The sequence below is a fragment of the Buteo buteo genome, chromosome 24 (assembly GCF_964188355.1).
Source record: "Buteo buteo chromosome 24, bButBut1.hap1.1, whole genome shotgun sequence".
NCBI classification, from domain to species: Eukaryota; Metazoa; Chordata; class Aves; order Accipitriformes; family Accipitridae; genus Buteo; species Buteo buteo.
This window is the reverse complement of record NC_134194.1, coordinates 13,981,293-14,000,331: the sequence shown is the minus strand read 5'-3', so window position 1 is coordinate 14,000,331 and position 19,039 is coordinate 13,981,293. Positions and strand designations below refer to the sequence as shown.

The 19,039-nt window shown below is 38.2% G+C and overlaps 1 protein-coding gene across 2 annotated transcripts in view; it reads left to right on the top strand.

Moving 5' to 3' along the window:
• Nucleotides 1-19,039, top strand: part of GABRB2 (gamma-aminobutyric acid type A receptor subunit beta2) — a 171,677-nt gene that overhangs the window by 85,436 nt on the left and 67,202 nt on the right. For both annotated transcript variants that reach the window (XM_075056694.1, XM_075056695.1), the window contains exon 5: nucleotides 10,008-10,090. In XM_075056694.1, coding sequence (XP_074912795.1) covers nucleotides 10,008-10,090 — 83 coding nt within the window. The remainder of the gene's footprint in view (nucleotides 1-10,007; nucleotides 10,091-19,039) is intronic.

Sequence of the window (19,039 nt, the reverse complement as noted above, 5' to 3'; positions counted from 1 at the left end):
TTATACAGCTGTTTGGTAGTGGCTGACCTCTCTCTGGTAGAGTATGAAAGAGGTATTTGTTACCAGAGGTAAGGAGATCCATTTTTCAAGAGTACTTCAAGGCATGCAGAGTGCATTACAGCTGTAGTAGGTGAGGTAACTGTGCTGTAGTGGGTTGAATTGGTCAGGATGAGCTCCCTTGTGACACGTGAGATCTGTGCCTCTTATTTTGGGGGATCACTCGGCGTGCTCTGTTTTCTGAATCTGAGTATCTGGTGAATGGCAGTTTGTTTTTTAGACTTATTCAGGGAGAAACGAATGGGAGAACATCTTCTTTGTCATCAGTAAAAGCAGAACAGGGGAAAAAAAAAAGAATATACATTTATTTGAGAGTTTGTTATAGATAGAGGTGGCTAGAGTGATGCTGTCTGGGAAGTTTACATAAATGGGGCACTAGAAATAGCCTGGACAGCAGTGGTTACTCAAAGGCACCAGTGTTAGCACACAAAGCTGTGGTTGCATATCTGCTCAGAGGAGGATTTTTTCCCTTGCCCATTCTCTTTCATGGGGTGCAAATCACCCATGGTTGGTTGTACTAGTCACTTTGACAGGCTACTGAAAAAGTTTCTGATGTATTTGGGGGAATTTCAGGTTGTCTATAGACAGAGAGTAGAAGAAGAAATGAAGAGAAGCTGATTAAATACTTCATTCCTAGCGGTGGTGAAGTTCTGTTAGGGCTGAGTGAAGAGGAAAGAAATTAGATGTTTGTGAACTTTTTTTGCTAGCATTAGAAAGGTATATAGGAGATTGTTTAATGGGGGTTGAAAAAGCATAGAAAGTAAATGGTCTAATTGAAGACCTACGGTCACATAGGCAGTGCAACTATTATTGCATCCCAGTCTGTGTGGATGAAAATTTCTAATCACAATTGAATTAATAAGTAATAACCTGTGTGTATTATTCTACTATGCTTTATAGAGTTTGCTTTCATTCTGGCTGTTAACTGTCTCCCTGTTTGACTGCTTTTAAAATGTGAATCCTGCTTTAGGACAGGGAGAGTTCATTTTACTTTTGTCTTGGAATTTTGTGAATTTTAGAATTTTATGGGTTACTGCTTTGTTGCAAAGGTTCTTGAAATAATTCAGGTCTGTGCTAGAGGGTTTTTACTGACTTTTTTTTTTCCACCTTTTTGGATCTGAGAGTAATTCAGCTTGTGAAGGATCCACTTAAATTTATTATTTCTATTGACACTTCCCTGTGGAAAATGAGTTGTCTTATTCTGACTCACAAAAGTGAGAGGAATAGGAGCTTTGGCTCTTATCTTACTTCTTCTGTAAGAATTACTAAATAAGTTGCAATCTTAAAGCTGAATGTGCCTTTTCAACTGAAGATTGTTTTGACTTTCACATTAATTTTTAACTTAGGTAGAACTTCCTTTCTCCAGAATGGTGAAAATGCCTTGCACTCAGATGTCTCCCTGAATAGGCAAGTGATTGGTAATATTCATGGTGGCATTTTGTGAGACAAAAGGATTTTGCAGGACTTGGTCATAGAAAGTATAGATTAAGAACACAGTATAGATTAAGAACACAGCAAAGAAGCGAATGCAGTTTCTGCGTGAGCTCATCATCCAGAGCACAAGTTCTTCACTAACAGACTAAGGTGTGGGAGCTGCAAGTTGTGTAGCCACTACTGACATTTGCCTTGAAGGTAGTTTCCACGAGCAGCTGTGTCCAGCCGTTGCTGGAGGTCGACTAGTGCTACTGTAGTTGCTACTCTCTTAAGGCATAAAAAGGTAGCCTGTGGGCAAAGTTCATACTATTTTACCTATGATAACCCCATACTTCCTTATTTCTACATTTTTAGTGGCAGTATTATCTGCACAATTTGTGCATTGAAGCACTGGGTATTTTGTGGAGATGATCTTCCCTTTTTTCCCCTAGTTCTTCAATTATTTAATTAAACATTGTATCTTTATCATCCTGGAATAAAAAAATGTTAATGTAGGGTATGTTTAAAGTCCAACGTATTCACTAGAACTAAGCACCAGTTATTTTAGGCGCTGAGAATTGATTAAAAAGCTATCAAATCCATGCATCTCCTTAGAAAGTTCTAGCTCTCTTCCATAGTTTAAGAGAGTCTGTATTAAATGTAATATCAGAATTGTAATTTAGCTATTTTTAAAGAGAATGCAATAAATTTTAATCTTATATTCTCATTGTATTGGCTTTGTGTGGCAAGGTTTTGGTAGCGGGGGGGGGGGGGGTACAGGGGTGGCTTCTGTAAGAAGCTGCTGGAAGCTTCCCCTGTGTTCGAGAGAGAGCGAGCCCATACCAGCCGGCTCTAAGACGGACCCGCCGCCGGCCAAGGCCGAGCCAATCAGTGATAGTGGTAACGCCTCTGGGATAACATTTTTAAGAAGGAAAAGTTGCTGGGATGAAAAAACAGCAGCCGGAGAGAGGAGTGAGACCATGTGAGAGAAACAACCCTGCAGACCCCCAGGTCAGTGCAGAAGGAGGGGGAGGAGATGCTCCAGGTGCCGGAGCAGAGATTCCCCTGCAGCCCCTGGGGAAGACCCTGGTGAGGCAGGCTGTCCCCCTGCAGCCCAGGGAGGTCCACGGGGGAGCAGATCTCCACCTGCAGCCCATGCAGGACCCCACGCCAGAGAAGGTGGATGCCTGAAGGAGGCTGTGACCCCGTGGGAAGCCCGCGCTGAAGCAGGCTCCTGGCAGGACCTGTGGATCTGTGGGGAGAGGAGCCCACACTGGAGCAGGTTTTCTGGCAGGACTTGTGACCCCGCGGGGGACCCACACTGGAGCAGTGTGCTCCTGAAGGACTGCACACGGTGGGAAGGACCCATGCTGGAGCAGTTCGTGAAGAACTGCAGCCTGTGGGAAGGACCCACGTTGGAGAAGTTTATGGAGGACTGTCTCCTGTGGGAGGGACCCCACGCTGGAGCAGGAGAAGAGTGTGATGAGTCCTCCCCCTGAGGAGGATGAAGCAGCAGAAAATAACGTGTGATGAACTGACCATAAACCCCATTCCCCATCCCCCTGCGCCACTGAAGGGGGTAGGTAGAGAATCTGGGAGTGAAGTTGTGCCCAGGAAGAAGGGAGGGGTGGAGGGAAGGTGCTTTGAGATTTGGTTTTATTTCTTATTACCCTACTCTGGTTGATTGGTAATAAATTGAGTTAATTTTCCCCAAGTTGAGTCTGTTTTGCCCATGACGGTAATTGGTGAGTGATCTCTCCTGTCCTTATCTCGACCCACAAGCTCTTTGTTATATTTTCTCTCCCCTGTCCAGCTGAGGAGGGGGAGTGATAGAACAGCTTTGGTGGGCACCTGGTGTCCAGCCAGGGTCAACCCACCACACTCATGTATATAAAGTTGAATTACTACAACAGCCTGCCTTGAAAGGTTGAGAGAACAATGTTTCAGATGTTCTGAAATGCATTGAGTTATACAATTTTCTCCAAGAAATTTATGAATTATAAACTTTTTTCCTGTTGAAGAGGACACAACTGATTTAAAGATGTTTTGTGTATATGATTTATTTGTAGTATACAACATGTCTTGGGTGGTAGCAATATAAATTTTTAAGAGAAAGAAGCTGAAATAATGCACTTTTTATTTCCATGCTGACATTATCTGAGTGAAATAGACATGCAGTTTTCGCAACCAGAATAAGGAACATGTTTTGCAAAATATTTGAAAGTAAAACTTTCAGTGTTCCAGTGATGGTCATAAAGCAAAAGGACTATGAACTCTGTATAAGTGGAGGAGATGTCCTAGCTCTTTATTCCAAGGTTGGTTGTTACATACTGAGTCACTCAGCCATCACACTCGTATTGTTTCATTGTTCTGTAAGTCCTGTAGTGTTTTAGCATTCTCCTTTTTATTTATTTTTATTTCTTTTGAAGGGGAGAAATGAAGTGAATGCTGAAAGATGAGGATACAGTGATAAAATATTAAAATTATGAAGTGCTCCTCTGATCTCTTCTGCCATAGCTGCTGCATTGTATTATATGGGTGTTATCTTCTAGAGGAACACATATTACTTCAGAGAAAGGCCTGAATAACTTTAGTTTAAAGCAGAGATTATTGTACCAGAAGATTTTACTGCAGCGATGTGTGCTTTTTGCAGCGATTTAAATTATGAACATGATGTCGTGGCTGAGCTTTGGACTCAGTGACAGCATAGTAGGCAATGCTATCTAATTTAAAGAACAATTTAGAGAGCTACCTGTGGAAAGATATAGCAGAAAATTGACAATCACTCCATGGAAATCTGCAGCAAAACTCTGATTCTTCTGAGTTGGAATTCCTTTACCATGAAATAACAGCCAAATTCTCCAGTTTTCCATGACTCTTCCTAGCTGGCGTGGAAGTAGCACAACAGGCTATCCTTCAGCAGAGAAATGCAGAGGTTATTCCTAAGAAAGATCAAAGGCATTTATTTTAGTTTCCTCTTAAAAATCTTGTATACTTCTTTTACCAGCAATATAAACAACAACAAAACTTAATGAGGTTGAAGTTTCTGTGTGTGTTCTAACTCCCTGTGTTTTATCAGCTACAAAAGTTTTTTCGTATCTTGTATTATTTTAGAAAACGCTTTGCATCATATCCTCCTTATCCTTAACTTGTTTTATGGTTGTGCCTTCTAGCTTTAATAAATACACTTAGTGCTTTCAGAGACTACCTAACTATTCAAGGATTGCACAGAAAGAGGCAAGGGGAAAATAGCTACATGTCAATAGATAGCAAGTCCCAAATGGAGTAAGAAAAATGAGCTAAGTTGGAACATAGGTTGGAATACTCATGAAATGTTGAGAATGGTATTAGAGGAGAGCATATTATAGATTCTGGGTAGCCCAAGCATATCATTTCATCTCAAACTGAGACATCAACATCAATAAAACAATTGCTATTTTTTTTCCTATAAAACTACACTGATAAGCTCTGTATGCAGTTTACAGTTGAAAGATTATAGCAGTCAGTAGCTGAATGTTCAGATTTAATTATGGTCTTGTAGAAATGTCACTGGTTTTTATCCTTTGCTAAAGCCAGCTCTTAATCTATGATCATACAAGGGAAGCGTATCTTTTATGTGAATAAGCAGAAGGAGGAAGAATTCTGCGAACTCTATAATTAGCAATAAATCTATTTTCATTTAAAAGTAGATCTGTTAGTATGTCTAACAACCTTGACACATATGTCTAAATCTAATATTATTGTTCGGGAGAAAGATTTATCACATTACAGTTTTGTTCCCAGATTTCCACGTATTTGAAATTGGTTCTGCTGGCTGTTGCTGCCACTGATGTTTCCAACTGTCGCGCAGCCGGACTGTTTCCAAGAAGCAGAAGTGAACAGTGGGTTTAGCTGCAGTACATAGTTTCACTAACTAATTCAGAGAGGTTGTGACTCCCAGTCAGTGTGTGCAGAGGATTCTTATGAAGTTCACGATAATGAGATGCAGTCTGTTAGAGCGCGTGATATCCTTGCAAGCTCTTTGGATTGCTCCCGATATTGTTAATGGGGAGTCTTAGTCGGCCTTCAGATACGCAAATCTGAAGCAGAATCTCACACTGCTTTCGACAGGATGTATGTGCATACATTTAAAGAAAGAGTTAGTCTTTGTATTTTCCTGGGCTTCAGCTCTGTCTTTGACTCAATAGGATCAGGATCTGTCAGTGCTACAGTTAAGAGAGTGTTATAGAGTTCTCATACTACCACTCTACTCAGAGGAGCTATCTGAAACTGTCACCTTCTTGCTCATCATTGCTGTTGTGTCTGTAATCCTGTAATTACAGGTCAGGGCTGCTTCCTTCCAGGGCAGTGATAAGTTTCTGTTGCCGCTTATTTCCCATAGCTTTGCAGAGCCACTGCAGCTCCAAGAGGGAATTGGGTTCTGTCCATCTCCATGTATCATTAGCATTGCTCTCCTGTCTTTCAGTGCTGTTTTTTTGTCACTCGTGATGTCAGAACTGTTTAAGTTGCTATTTTGAATTTCAAATCCCACTTGAATTTGTCAGAAGAGAAAAATCTATGGGATTTTGACAAACTGTCCCCTGCATAGCACTGAAAAACAAGAACAATTAGCACTGCTGGGATAGTATTTGTTACAGGTATTATTTTCTTCATCGCTTGAAGTTTGGAAGTGTTATAAACAAGTTCTTTATGGCCTTCAACTTTGAACTGTGAAAGGAGCAATGCCAATTTCCAGCTGTTATTTGAATCATAGAACCTCCCCAAAGTTTATCTGAATTATTCGAATTATTGACAGCAAACTTTACTTTCCCTGCAAGTTAGTTGTGGTGCAGGTTTCTTTGCACTGTAGCTATGCTTCTTTTGACACACAAAGTTTTCTTTAGGTCTACTTCATAATACTTTATTTAGTCAGTTTAGTGCTTCAGGTTTTGTGCTTTTTTTGTGTGTGTGTGTGTTCCATAATCAGTCTACATGCAAAATATAGATCATAAAAGAGGAAGCTGAAGACTGGTTTGCACTGTTAGGAATCATAAAATATCACAAGGTTTCTCTTTCTTTAACGGCAGATGAAAAGATTAGTGTATGAGAGTTCTGTAACGTGTTTCATTTCATACGGTGTTTCTCTGAGAACACTGTTATTCTGTTATCATCCCTAATGACTGTAATGTGTTGAGTCACAGTGTTGTTTTTTAAAAGCTTTCACTTTTTCATTGTTTGTTCTCAAGGTTATATTATGCAAAATACAATTTTCTATTTTGTGCACTAGTCCAGGCTGTATAAAAATATTTTTAATCCTTTTATGAAAATTGAAATAGCTCTCCTCTGGGGAAGAGGCTTTATGTCTGTTTCAAGTATTCCTAACTGCTGTAATGAACTGCTGTTTCTTCCTCTGTCTGAAAAGGTATAGGTCACGTGTCTTGACTTTAAAAGTATTCTAAGGTGGTAATTCTTGCATGCTCTTGCATTGGTAATTTGGTTTAGCTATTCACCATAAATTGCAAACCACTAAGAATTATCAAAACGTAGTTTTGTTCTTTAAATAATTTTGAAGATGAAAGAGAACTTTGTCTACTTTACCATAAATGTGAGAGAAGTCAGAAAAAAAATGAGGGCGGTACGAAGAGAGGAAAGGACAGACTTCTTATTTTATTTCAATGGATTTGCATTATGGATAAGAATGAACAAGTCAGTTGAATTAAATACATTATTCAAAACTGCTGTTTTGGCCTGATTAAAACTCCACCCTATCAGCCATTTTCATTACTGTGCCACTTTATTTTCTTTACTTTCTGATGAGGTAAGGCAATGTGTCTTTTAATGATTTGATAATGTTCCCTACAGAGCTTTTGTCCCAGTTGGCTGCAGCTTTTGGCCCCTTTTGCGGTATTTCTTGCACCCACAAATCCTACTGAAGATATGTCAGAATTGTGAGTGCTCAGCTCCAGCGTCAGTATGAACAGAGACTTTGCTGAGGATAGCACAGGTGTGGTTTCATCTCTGTGTTGAAGCCCCTGGTCTGGTAGACTTTGGTAGGAAGAACATGTTTAGTGCAGAGAAAGGTATTAGAAAACGTAGCAGTCAACCAGGTTAGCATTTACCATGATTCTTCTGTGCACTTAAACCTTGGCTGTAAATCTATGCTCCTGCCTGTTCCTCTGTGAACTACTGAAATTCTTCTAAAACTCCTGACTATAATATACACTTAGATACGGAAATGCTGAGGTTATTAATAAAAACAACAAATCTCCCCACCAAAAAACCACACCCGAACAAAAACCATGAGCTGTAATTTTTTTTCTGGTCTCAGTCCACCTTTCCTGAAGTTTTCCCCAAAATAGTCAATCTTACTTTGATACTGGAACAGGGCAATTTCTTTGATTTTCCTCCAAGTTGTAAAATAGGGAACCAAGTATGAACTGGCAAGAGGTTTTTTTTTTAACAATGTATGCTGCTGCTTGCTCCATTTGCATTTGCTATGAACAAACATATTCCTCAGCAATCTGATTTTGTTAAAAGCTGGAAGACTTCCATTGCGGGGAGCCAAAGGATTCTTTTCCCCTGCTTTTGTTCACTCCAGGAAGCTTTCTTTTGAAGCATCTGTGGTGACCCACACTGATTGAAAGCAATATATTTTCAAAAACAATTCTGTAAGTACCCGTGTAGTGATTGAAGAAAGAACTTAGTGCCAAAAGGTGCTCCTTTTCTCCGAGACCCCAATACATGCAGATGGTCAAAATATAAAATTAAGGGATCTTGTCTGGATTGACAAGAAAGAGGTAGGACTAACTAAGTGTTTATAGGAATAACTTGCCCCTGCTTTGGTTCTCTTTTCTTTGAAGAAATTTACAGGGATTTTTTTCTGGAAACGACAGTAAAGCATTGTTAGATAGGACAGAGTAAGGATATTAATGAAAAAATTGTATAGCTTCAATGTTTCTTAAGTGCCTTGTGGAAAGGATTGCTGGAGTCAATTTTGAGTGAATTTTGAGCCTCTGTCAGGCAATTGTAGTTTTCTGCTTCTATCAGACTCTTATTAGGTATTTAAGGAGAAAGAATGAGGTCCATCAAATGAAAGAGTTCTCTGTATTGTCAGATCAAAGAATGTAAATGAATAATAAGGTTTTTAAACAGTTTTTTTAAACTGAAGTTTTTTAAACAGTTATTGAACAGTCTAAATATCTACTATGAAAGGCTAGTAACCCTCACACAGGGGACAGGATTTTGAGAATAAAACTGTTGGTCACCCAGTCTCTCATGAATACCCTGGAAAGATGTAGCTGCTGATCCTGTCGTGTCATGCGGTGTCTGCCTGTGCTGTAGACACTCCATCTATCTACTTGGGTCCCATTTTGGAGGCACACCCATATCATCTTGGATTTTATGATTTGAGCTAAATCATTTGATCAACTCTCAGCTCGAAGAAAGCTGATACAGCTGACTGCTGTGTCAATGGTCTCATTTGTCTACTGGTGTAGAAGCAGGTTCCCCAGATGCAGTTGGCCAGTCAGCTGTACTTAACACGCACGAGAAGATCCTTGTTTCTCTGAGGAGTCTCTATAAATCACCAGGCTCTAGCAGCTGTAGGAGAAGAGCTCTTACCAGGTTGAGGGGGAGAGAAGAAAGGCTAGAAACCTCTCAGCTTATGCACTAAATCCACACATGGCCCTGTGTGGAGTATATGCAGGACATACTATTTTGACTGTTGGAAGATTCCAAACTGTAATATTTTTAAATTACTACAGAGTTATATAGCATGCTCTGGGGGTAGGGGATGGGGGGGGGTAAGAATTTATTTTTGTCTACAAATTAAGACGACTTGATAGGAACACATTAATAAAATGCTGCTGAGAATTGTGACTTGATTCATATTCAGCTCGGGGTCATATTCCTCCATGAGGTTTATTAGCAAAAGATTTATTGACAGTACAGATATTTCTCTCAACATCTAAAAGGCACACTTGACACATGTTAATGTTAGTAGGTTTGGTGAAATCTGGAGGCACAAATATGGTCTCAGTGTTTTGTGAAAATGGTCCTGAAAATGTTTGCATTCTAACATGAAGATAAAAAATACTTCATTTGCAAAGCACTGTAAAACAGAAGAAAGAAAGAAGTAGTTAAAGATTGGGGTATTAACCCAGGATATGAAGTATGTGTCTTTTCTGTTCCTCTTTAGATTTCCTCTGCCACCTTTCTTTGAGCCTTTCCTTTTTGGCTTGAAGTCTTCCACTATAAAAAGAAAGAAATACTGCTATCCTAATTCATGCTTCATTTTGTCAGGATAAATTGGTTGATGATTATTAAAGCTTACAGTACTGTGATAATGGTGTGTAAAGGGGAAACTGTCTACTCACCCACCAGACTGGCATAACCTTCTTAGAACAGTATTAGTTACAAGTAAGCAGCAGACATGGTATTTCAGTAAAAATAGGCAAGAGCGTCAGTTAGGTAGAAATATATTTTCTTCTTTCAACTACATGCCATCAAGGAAAGATTGGAACAAGACACATTAACAAGCTCTTCTGTTTCCCTCCTAGAATTACAACAACAGCTGCTTGTATGATGGACCTACGGAGATATCCGCTGGATGAGCAGAACTGCACGCTGGAGATTGAGAGCTGTAAGTACTTCTGCAAATCCTTCTTATTCTGTGGTGAACTGCTTCAGAGTTTTTATTTCTGACTTTTTTTTTTTTTTAGATTTTTTAACATGCTACTAACCTAGTTGTCTTTCTGTCTGATGACATTTAAATCCTTGTAAACACATGCAAAAAAATAGCTTTCCAGATGGATTAGTAATTTGTAGCACAAGGATTAGCAAAGTTATTCTGTGTTTTGATGGACAATTTACAGCTTTAAAAAGTCTCATTCAAATGCCTTGTTGGAGTTCATGTGAGGAGCACGAGGATTATTATCAGTTCTTTATCCTCCTTTACTGCTGAACTGTGTGGCTGGTTGCTTCCATTTATAAATGACGGCAAGAGGTTAGAATTGTCCTTGAAATAGGTGTTTTGTGGTTGTGGGTTTTTTTTTCTCACCCCTGTGCTGTAGTTAAACTTTCAACGTATACAACACAGTCTGTTATATATACTGATCTAATAGCTGGTGTCTCTATCAAACTTTCTATGTAGGTAAGACTTGTGTCTGAAATAAAATTTCATATCTCTTTTCACTTAAAAATCTTTAGGGAATCTAAGTACATCAGAGAAAAAAAACAATTCATGATCACTTTTATAAAGTTAGCATGCGGGTTTTGGCACTCTAATTAAGATTGTGTCAGCACTTTCAAGATACATTTCCTTTTTCAGGAGAACCATAGGTAATTCAGCTGGGGTCTATTATTAAGTTGAGTGTGTCAAGCAAAATGGAAATTAATGGCATGTATTAAGATACTGTATACAAAAGTGTGTGTATTTTTAAAGTAAATTCTGTATTATAAAAGATTATGTGGGATTTCTGTGTGCACTGAAGTACAAAATGACAGTAGCTTGTGCTACAGTCTGGTAAGAACTTGGTACAGCTGAGCTGCTTTCTCCCTATTCTAGAAAGCATTTAAGAATATGCTTTAAATTTGTGTCTGGGTTTCATTCATTTTAGTGTAATTTAAAGATATGCCAAAATCCTTTCCTGAATTAAACTTGTGACACTGCTGTCTGAAATAATTTACACACATAAATTAAGCAAAATGAGTATCATTAAAGTTCACCCCTTCTGTATGCTGAAATACACAAGCAGCAAATGTGATGATGGACTTTGCTCTTTTGAGAATGTATAAAACCTTGAGAGGTTTTTTTTTTTTGTGGGGGGGGGGGGGAAGTGTTGCAGTTCATTATAGAATTTGATTCAAAACTTTATACCTGAGCCTTTTACCAGTATAGTAGCTGATCTTAATGTGCGAGAAAACTACTGCCATAACTGTATTCAGGTTTACAGAGATTTTTACTGAGAATGTGGCTTGCTATGCAGTGTCTTTTAATTGTTGTTGTAGCAAGGACCTGGAATTTTTCTTTTTCCAATTGTGTGTAAGGTAGAAAGCTGGAGAGTCGGAGGACATCCTTTCTCTCTATTTACAGCATTGTTTAAACAGTCAGCAAAGTCTTATCATCTCTCTGCATTGCTGAGATGCCTGAATCTTCTTGGGATTCACAAACTAGATATCGCCTGCCTGTCATGCTTGCAGGACCCACTCTGGGAAATATTCCCAGGAAATACCTCCTGGGTCAATCCTTATGCAAACCTGAAAATTAAATTATGTCTCTGCTTTTCAATGAGAGCACTTGTTCTCGTTCAGACTTAGAATGTGGCACCTCTAGGTTGAAATTTCCCTTTCATCTGATTCGGAGTAGAAGTTTGAAACCAGATCAGTTATCTTTCAAGAAACAATCCTGGAAAACAGGGTATCGCGATCTTGAAATCGTTGTTCTGCTTGGTATGAAGAGCACAGTGCTCATTCCATCATAGAAAGGGTAGGAGTTCAGTTTACCATAGCAGTCAGGATGCTTGTAGGAGAGCTCCTTTGTGGATCTATTAGCTCTGTTATAGCATCACAAAAGTAAAATGGATTTAAAGCAGGATACTGCATGTAGCTAGCCTGTGTTTCTTTAACGGTCTTTGTTACTGCAAAGAATGTGGATAGAAATAATACTTGAACTGTGTTTTGAAACCCTTTCATGCTGCTTTAGAAAATCATTGCTCTTTATAGATGTCATTCTGTTCAGGTACAAACCTGAGTCTGTCTAATCGCTTCACACAAAAATGCTGGTAGGTGGGTAGATAGGTAGAGTGAATAAGATTGAATGTGACTTTCTGAGTGGTTCAGTGTGGGTACTCAAGTCATAATCACTTCTTTAAACTGGTTAAGCTGCATGCTAAAAGTAGCTTGGTTTCTTGCCCTACTGATCCTGTTGGATGCCTGTTTCACTACTGCTCTCTTGTGGTGGTTAGAAATTCTCTAAATTCTACCCCAAGTGTTTTCATGGCTACGAAGGCATGAAATTGTGCTCACTGCTTGTGTCAACAATTTTTTGTAGTTCAATGTCTTCCGAAGCCCTGCTGGGACCTTCATAATACATTTATAGAAAGCAGTCATAGTTTCTCATAGGCTTCATTTCTTGAAATCAAATATGACAGTCTCTTTTAGCTTTCTCATACAAGAGTGTGTTAAGAGAAATGTAGACCTAGTTAGTGCTAGTTCTTCATTAGGAATAACTAGGACCATAAACAGTATCCCAGATGAAATCTCTATTAGACTACGGTGTTAATCCTGCCCTTTTTCCAAGAGCCACCTTTGCCTTTCTTCACAACTGTATAACTTTCACAGATGATAGTCTTTTCTGCAACAGTACAGTAAGGTCTTTCCCTTCCTCACTCATTTTCCAGCAGTGGCTTCTAGCTTTTGGTAGAATTTTTTTTTGCATAGTACTAATAACACATGACTTTTCATAATACTGTTCACATAAACCAATGTTCTTAATATTGCTACAGTCCTCAAGGTTATCCGGTTCTTGCTATATTTGTTCTGATCATCCTTTGTCTTAACAGTGCCTGCAGATTTTGTTTCATTAGAAATTTCATTAACACACAAATACTAAAGAATATTAATGCCAAGAAGGAAGAGCTTTGCTTATAATCAGTCTCTGTATGGAGCATGATCTGTTCTTTCAGTGCAGTACAATTTCCTACACATCTTTCATATATCTTTACTAATTGTCTGTTCTTATATAGTCCTACATCAAATGTTTTAATAAAGTCCAGGTTAGATATACTTTCTTTTAAAAAGGAGTTATTGTCTAGCCAGATCCTTTGAGTAAGTCATGGTGGATTTTTATCCCATTTCCATACATGTTAATGTCTCTAATATCCTTCCATTCTTTCTCTGCTTCCTCCTTCCTCCCCCCCCAACCCCTGCCCCATTATTGATGCCTGAGTTGACTGGCTTCTTAGCTGCCTGGGTTACTTTTTTTTCCATGTGTCGTTGTGTTTTCTGAAATTTGTGGCCAATATAAATTTTTTGTTAATCTAGATTTGCATAAATCTAGATTAATTTGCAAATTAGAAATTATGGTGGAAAAGGGTTGTATGTAAAATATAAAAACTGAAATGGGGGAGGTAGTATCATCTATTAAGATACAAGAGACAGCATTTTTTGCATTTCAGTTTAAGGTAGTGTTAGTGAGACTAGATGCTGAAAGTGTAAGGACTATTCCTGTTAGTTCGAAGAGTATCAGTTTTGGGAACTGAAATCCTATTTTTTCATGTATAGCTAGTTACAACTCTGTGATCATTTTTTGCTTGTTCATCCTTAAAGGGCAGAAATATGTTGATGTTCCATTTTTTAATGATGTTTCTAAACCTGTAGGCCATCTTTTCCAAGGGGGGGTGTAATCTGAGCTATTCTACTTCTCCCCCCTTTTTTTTTGTTTGTTTTTTTTGTTTGTTTGTTTTTTGTTTTGTTATTTCCCAAAACACTGAATAGCAGAGTTACAATACCAGAAGGAAATCAGTTTTCCTGTGTATTCATTTCTTATTTTCCCAACTTGCAGGCAACAGAGAGCCTTTTCCTTCTTAGTTGAATACTGACTTGACTTGGTAGATTACCTCTCCTTTCTGCTCTCTACCTCTGCCCCTACAGTACGCATTGCTGAGTTTCTGATGATGCTCTAGAATAATTTTGTTTCTCTGCTGTTTCCTGCCTCTCTGGAGTTGTAACTGTTGAAAGGAATATCTTAGCTTATCAACCATAAGACTAGTGGGAGCTCAAAGGCAAAAAGAAGTACAAGGGAATTTGAAGAATACTTCATATAAACAAATAAAATATCATCTTGCACATCCTCTAGCATAACAGAGAGAAATTATTGTGATTCTTTTGAATATTTTTAAATGTAATCATTCCAGATTCATCTGGTACATTTGGACCTTTGTCCATTTCAATTATGTGGTGCCACGTAAAGACAAAAATTTATTTCAATTCCTTCTTATGTCATTTCATAAAGTGTTTGGCATAGCTGTATTTATGTTATACTGAGGTATAATTCAGAAACTGCCTGCCTTGTGACTGATTTATTATTTTTTTTTCCATTTCTTTGTTGCTGTGGAACAAACGAGAACACACTGAGGTTCTCATTAGAAGCATATTCTCAGAAACATTTTCCATAATGTATTAAAGATGTGGCATTTAAAAAAGTGCATTAAAGCCCTGCTGTCTGAAGCCTTAGCAAACAGGGAGCTTGCCACTCAGATGTACTGACCAGGGAAAAAAAGCAGAATCAGAACAGGACACGCAGACGGGGAGGAAGAACTGCTTTGCTGATGAATAAGAAATAATTGTTTTCGGAACATTTCACTTTATATAACAGCCTGAGGTGTTTGGATCAGAAATCATTAGATTTTTTTTTCTGTTTCATGATAAAAAGGCCACAGAAGCACACTAAGATAAGTTAAAAACTTCCATTCGATAACAGAATCTAGAAAAAGCCAGAAAGAACAGAGGCGAAAGAATATCATTTTTCCCAGTGGCACTGCAGCCCAGTATCAAACACTTTCCAGTCAAATCATCTGAGAGCTCATCAACAAGAGAAACAAAAGTCATCTTTGTGTGCTCAAGGTGACTTTACAAGTACATTTAAGGCACTGAAAAGAAATGAAAGATGCCTCTTGCTAAAGCTTTGAGTACTTTGCAGATGGCTCTCTGGCCATCGATCAAAGCTATAAACAGGTCACACGGGACAAATGGTCGAACTCCAGGAGCAGACCTGGCAAGGGTTTTCTGGGTTAGAGGCGAATGTGCTTGATGCCAGGCAAGAGACTCTGGCGATCCCCAGGAAGGAAGTGGGGTATTCAGCAAAGGAGGATACCACGGGAACGTCTCACTTCCAACTATTGCACGGTAAGTGGAAAGCTTACGTGACTTTTACGTGACTTTTGGACCACTGAAGGTTAGAATCTTAATAGTGGTTCATTTTTTTTTATTTATTTTTTTTTTCCACTTATCAAGTTTACATGTGTCCTGTCCCCTTTGTCCCTTCAGCTAAGTCTGTTTTGCATAGTGGCCCTTGTACAGGGAGGATATTCCTCTATCAGAAGAAGTTGACCTCGTCAGAGTGCCCCTTTTCCCTCCTTGTTCATCATCTATATGTTCGGATGTCTTAATTTGGATTCTGTGACAATTCAACCTGTACAGCATTTCGTGGGGGAAAGAAAAATAGACTGTTTAGCAAACGGTGATGAATTCCACCTCTGTACCCACACTCTGTCCATTTCAGCAATATCAGCTTATAGTGTGGCTTCCTTGGGACAGGTACTTCGTTCTTTATTTGTCCTTAGTAATTTCGTGCCAAGTATGTTGAAAAGAGAAGAGGTATAATTTCAGTGGCATAACGCACACTGGCAACACAGAACAGGAAATTCTTGACTCCTCTTCAGTGTGTAAATAGGATGATTCAGTAAGAGCTAAAAAAAAACCCCAACGGTAGATCATTCTTCTGGGAAGTCTGAAGAGGGGAAGGAAATTTAGACTAACCATCAGCGCATATGATCAGGGCGGGTTGTGTACAAGGGAACCAGTGTTTGCAGTGTTTGTAAGATTTTGATACTACCACCCCCAACTGGGGACTTTGGTCAGGCTTTCAGACTGGAACTCAAGTAACATCCAAGATATATTACCCTACTGGTAGGCAAGAAGGAATTATATTTCTTATTTTCTTTGTATCTCAGTGTATCTTTGCAGCAGTCTACATCTTGGAAGCTCTCATAACACAAACGAGATGATGTAGTGTTTGCAAATGAGCCAAGAATTATACAGAAGCTTTGCAACAGCTTCCTAATGCTTTGAAGCAACCTGGAGTTAAATTTAAAAGGGAATCCAAGATACTAATATCCAATCTCTGCTTATCAGCACTGGACAATATAGGCAATGTAGATTTCCACAGAGAAATTCTTAGCTTGAAGCTTGGGTTTTTTGGTTCTTTGGTTTTTTTTATCGTTCTACAGTTGAATATGAAGTATATATAGAATCATAAAGATACAGTGACAAAATTCAAATGGTTTTAAAACTTCTAAAACATTTTGCCTTTTATATCCAGTCTGAGCTAGAGTACATTTGCCCTTATTGCATATAACCCTGCCTTTTATCAAGGGCTTATTGGAAACAAAAAGGGTCCAGTTCAAAGAGTCTTTGAATATGATTCAAAAAGCACCAGATAAATTTGCTAAAGGTTTGAGGAAAAACTAAATGTCCATGAAGGCATCTCTGATGCTGTAGAAAGATGCCCTCCAAAAGAAAAGAATATATTTCTAACAAATACTCTGATAATCCTACATGCAATAAATTATGTGGAAGTGTGGAAAGCTGATGGGCCAGCACTTTACAGTCCTGTTTCCAGAAGGTATGAATTTTACAAGGTAAATATTAAGTTTTTGTTTTTGTTTTTTTTTTTTACTAAACTGAGTAGTAGGATCTCTGTTATAACTTCTCATACTTTAGGCAAATGTTTTTCTGTAGGTCTAGCATTCTTCAAACACCTTGTAACTGGTGACTTCTTCAAGAAAAAGATTTATAAGTGCTATTGGAAAGGACATCTGTGATACTGTTACATATCTTAGGTCTATGTAGTGTGTAATCTGAGATTGTAGTCTATTTTTATTATTTTCCTTGGAGTACATATATTTTTATTACAAGTTTGCTGTACTTAAAATGGTTGAAAGCCTTGATTCAGTCAGTAGGCAATTCAGGCAAAATCTCTGGTGTTTGTTGAGTCTATCAGTAATATTAATTGTTGTGCCAAGTTCTCCTATTTTGGTTTAGGCACGAAAGCAATTGCTTTTAGTTGAACAGTAGCTTGCTCACCTGTGATTTTTCACTTGCTGCCTGGTGCTTCTAAGTGTTGGACCTGATCATTATTAACTGTAGAATCACAGTTGAAACTGCGCAGGTCTGCCAAAGGTGCAGAAAAAATATGCTCAGTGCTGCCATGCATTGTCTTCCTGCCAGCAAGAGGTCGCGTTGCATCGGAGGCTGTTGTTCCTGGTAATAAGTAGCCATTGCTTTGAAGTGGCAATACCAGCAATTTTCTGATCACTGGGTTAAGGTGGAAGTACTACTTGAGTTTGGCCTAATGACACATTAATTTGTTATACTTTTTTCTATCATTGTGACAGCTGTAGGTTATGTTGCAGCTTCTATGCACTCTTGTGAGGTTTATTTGCATTGGGTTCATAACAGCTAACATACCTGACTTTGGAGTGGGATGTGAGAATAATCCTTTCTCTCCCCCTTTCTCTTTTTTAACCAACAAAACCATTATTGATATGTAGTGTTTTGCTTTCCTGTAATATGTGGCTTACTTGGAGCACAGCGTTTAGTGCTAAACAAAGGTTTATTTGGGACTTAGTGAAATGACCTAAATAACAAAGTGCTGTTTGTAAATAATGCACTTACTCCAACTTCTGTCAAAAACACTTGTATGTGGCAGTTGTGTCTCACTTGCAGATAGAAATGGTAACGTGTAATTACTACATTAGTTTTTTGTGGAAGAGTGAAATGTTTTAGCATTCGTACGTAGTGCTCAAGTCTACTTCCAGTTTTCAAGATTTTTTTTCTTTGGATGTGTCCAGTTCATGATGAACTGAGAATATCCGTCAGGCTTGCTGTGAGGAGCAATCTTCAAATATATTTTAGTCTATGCTTTTTAAAAAAACCTAGACCATCTACATTTTTTGACAGGAGTTTTATTCAACTAAATCCATGTCTCATTACAAAATGAAAACACTTCGTGGCAAATTCACAGTTACTACAATTTATCTAACTTCCTGTTCATACCAGGAGACTGAATGTGGAAGGTTTTATATAAATATATAAATAATCCTTGGTGGTTTCTTTCCCCATTCCCATGTAAGTTGTCATTTTACTTTATTCACAGGTTTAGAGAAATGTTCCTTCACTTTGCAATTCCTATACACTAGGGATTTCAGAGGAGAGAAAGTTAAAATTGTTTTTTTCCTTTGAGGAGAGAAGACCGTACTTTCTTCTCCCAAGGAAAACAAACTTACTGAGTGAAATTACTGTGCCCACATGTTAAGTCTCAAGTTGTCTTTTGAAGGTGAGTCAAAATGAGAGGAGGGATTTAAAACAAAATAAAAACTTCTGAAGGTTAGGTTCTTTTTTTACGTTTTTTTACATCATTGAAAGTGATGGAAGTGGTGCTGAAAGCTAATAATTACTTATCCTCCATAGTATCATTTTACTTAAGTAGTTAATTATCTTTTTCAAAATGAAATCATTTCTTCAACATGGTCCAGGTTTTATGAAATAGTAATATTTATCAGATGCTGGAATCACTTGACCTCAGGTCTTATGCCTTAGAAGGCAATGGAGATTGTGGTTATCTCGCAGTGATCACATACCTCTGAAAAGAATTAAAATATGTTTCTACAGTAATTTTATTTCCCAAGATAGTTTGGTTTTTTCCCCAGCATCTCTCGCACTGTTTTACAGGAAATAAGTATCAATTCATTTTCATTGTGAGAAATCAAAATATACTCCATTGATTCACCTTTTACCTATTGATCAAATT